This window comes from Dipodomys ordii, unplaced genomic scaffold (genome assembly GCF_000151885.1).
Source record: "Dipodomys ordii isolate 6190 unplaced genomic scaffold, Dord_2.0 Scaffold3, whole genome shotgun sequence".
Taxonomy (NCBI): Eukaryota; Metazoa; Chordata; class Mammalia; order Rodentia; family Heteromyidae; genus Dipodomys; species Dipodomys ordii.
The window spans coordinates 37,450,563-37,452,178 of NW_012267219.1; the positions used below are offsets into that span (position 1 = coordinate 37,450,563).

The 1,616-nt window shown below is 71.6% G+C and overlaps 1 protein-coding gene across 1 annotated transcript in view; it reads left to right on the forward strand.

The window, feature by feature from the left end:
* Positions 1-527: 527 nt before the first annotated feature.
* Positions 528-1,616, forward strand: part of LOC105987789 (ankyrin repeat and BTB/POZ domain-containing protein BTBD11-like) — a 61,859-nt gene continuing 60,770 nt past the window's right edge. Inside the window, exon 1 of the mRNA XM_013019156.1 lies at positions 528-1,610. Within this exon, the coding sequence (XP_012874610.1) occupies positions 756-1,610 (855 nt within the window). The 5' untranslated portion in view covers positions 528-755. The remainder of the gene's footprint in view (positions 1,611-1,616) is intronic.

A 1,616-nucleotide genomic window follows, 5' to 3' on the forward strand; every position in this document is an offset into this window, starting at 1 on the left:
CAGCCTCCCTGCCTCCACGATCCCACGGGTCCCCCACCCCCGTCCCCCCAATTCCTGGGCCGCTCGCTGCTCCCCACTAGCTGCAGCCTTTGGTCAAGGCCCGGGGGGGGGGTGAGGGAGGAAGGGGGCGTGTTCGGAGGGCGGGGCCGCGTGGACAGGAAGAATTTAAAAAGAAGGGCAATTAGCATCCTCCGATGCCATTGGCTCTCCACGGGCCCTTCTTTGCATACTCCCGCCCCCCCTCCCCGGGCCGTCCTGGGCTCTGCTGGCGTTGGGCAGGCTTGGCAGGCTTGGGGCAGCTCCAGTGCTCCAGTGCGGGGCGGGCGGGAGCGGCGAGCGCGGGGCCGGCCGCCCGCGGAGCTGCGGCGGTGGCATCCGGGGCGGGCTTGGGGCGGGAGGGGTGGGTGGGTGGGGGGGGGGGTCGTACCCACACTGCGGCGGGCGGCATCTGGACCCACCCGAGCCCCAGGGAGGGGCGGGCTTGATGGACACTTTTTCTTTTGGAATGCCAGGGGCGAGTCCCGGCGGGAGCTTCCCCGCTGGCCTGGCTCGTTCCTAGCGCGTCCCAGCTCCGGCGGGGACGGGAGCCGACGGCGACAGCGCCCGTGCCGGGCTGTGTAATTCCAGCGGCGGCGGCGGCGGCTGCGGGAGGCAGCCCAAAGTAGTGACGCCCGGTGGGAAAGTGAGCCGAGCCAGCGCGGAGCCCGCGGAGCCCCCGCGACCCCCCGGCGGCCGCAGCATGAAGTGGCGCAGCGATGGCCAGGAGAGGTAAGAAGCCGGTGGTGCGGACGCTGGAGGATCTGACGCTGGACTCGGGTTATGGTGGCGCGGCGGACTCGGTGCGCTCCTCCAACTTGTCCCTGTGTTGCTCCGACTCGCACCCGGCGTCGTCCCCGTATGGCGGGAGCTGCTGGCCGCCTCTAGCTGACTCCATGCACAGCCGGCACAACAGCTTTGACACGGTCAACACTGCCCTGGTGGAAGACTCCGAGGGGCTGGACTGCGCCGGCCAGCACTGTTCGCGGCTGCTGCCGGACCTCGACGAGGTCCCCTGGACCCTCCAGGAGCTGGAGGCGCTGCTGCTGCGCTCTCGGGACCCCCGGGCAGGCCCGGCGCCCCCCGGCAGCCTGCCCAAGGACGCGCTGGCCAAGCTATCGATGCTGGTGAGCCGGGCGCTGGTGCGCATCGCCAAAGAGGCGCAGCGCCTGAGCCTGCGCTTCGCCAAGTGCACCAAGTATGAGATCCAGAGCGCCATGGAGATCGTGCTGTCCTGGAGCCTGGCTGCGCACTGCACCGCGGCCGCCCTGGCCGCCCTGTCCCTCTATAACATGAGCAGCGCCGGCGGCGACCGCCTGGGCCGCGGGAAGTCGGCGCGCTGCGGCCTCACCTTCTCCGTGGGCCGCGTGTACCGCTGGATGGTGGACAGCCGCGTGGCGCTGCGCATCCACGAGCACGCAGCCATCTACCTGACCGCCTGCATGGAGAGCCTCTTCCGGGACATCTACTCCCGGGTGGTGGCCTCCGGGCTACCCCGGAGCTGCGGTGGCCCGGGCTCGGGCTCCGGTTCCGGTTCCGGCTCCGGCCCAGGCCCCAGCTCAGGCCCGGGTGCGGCCCCC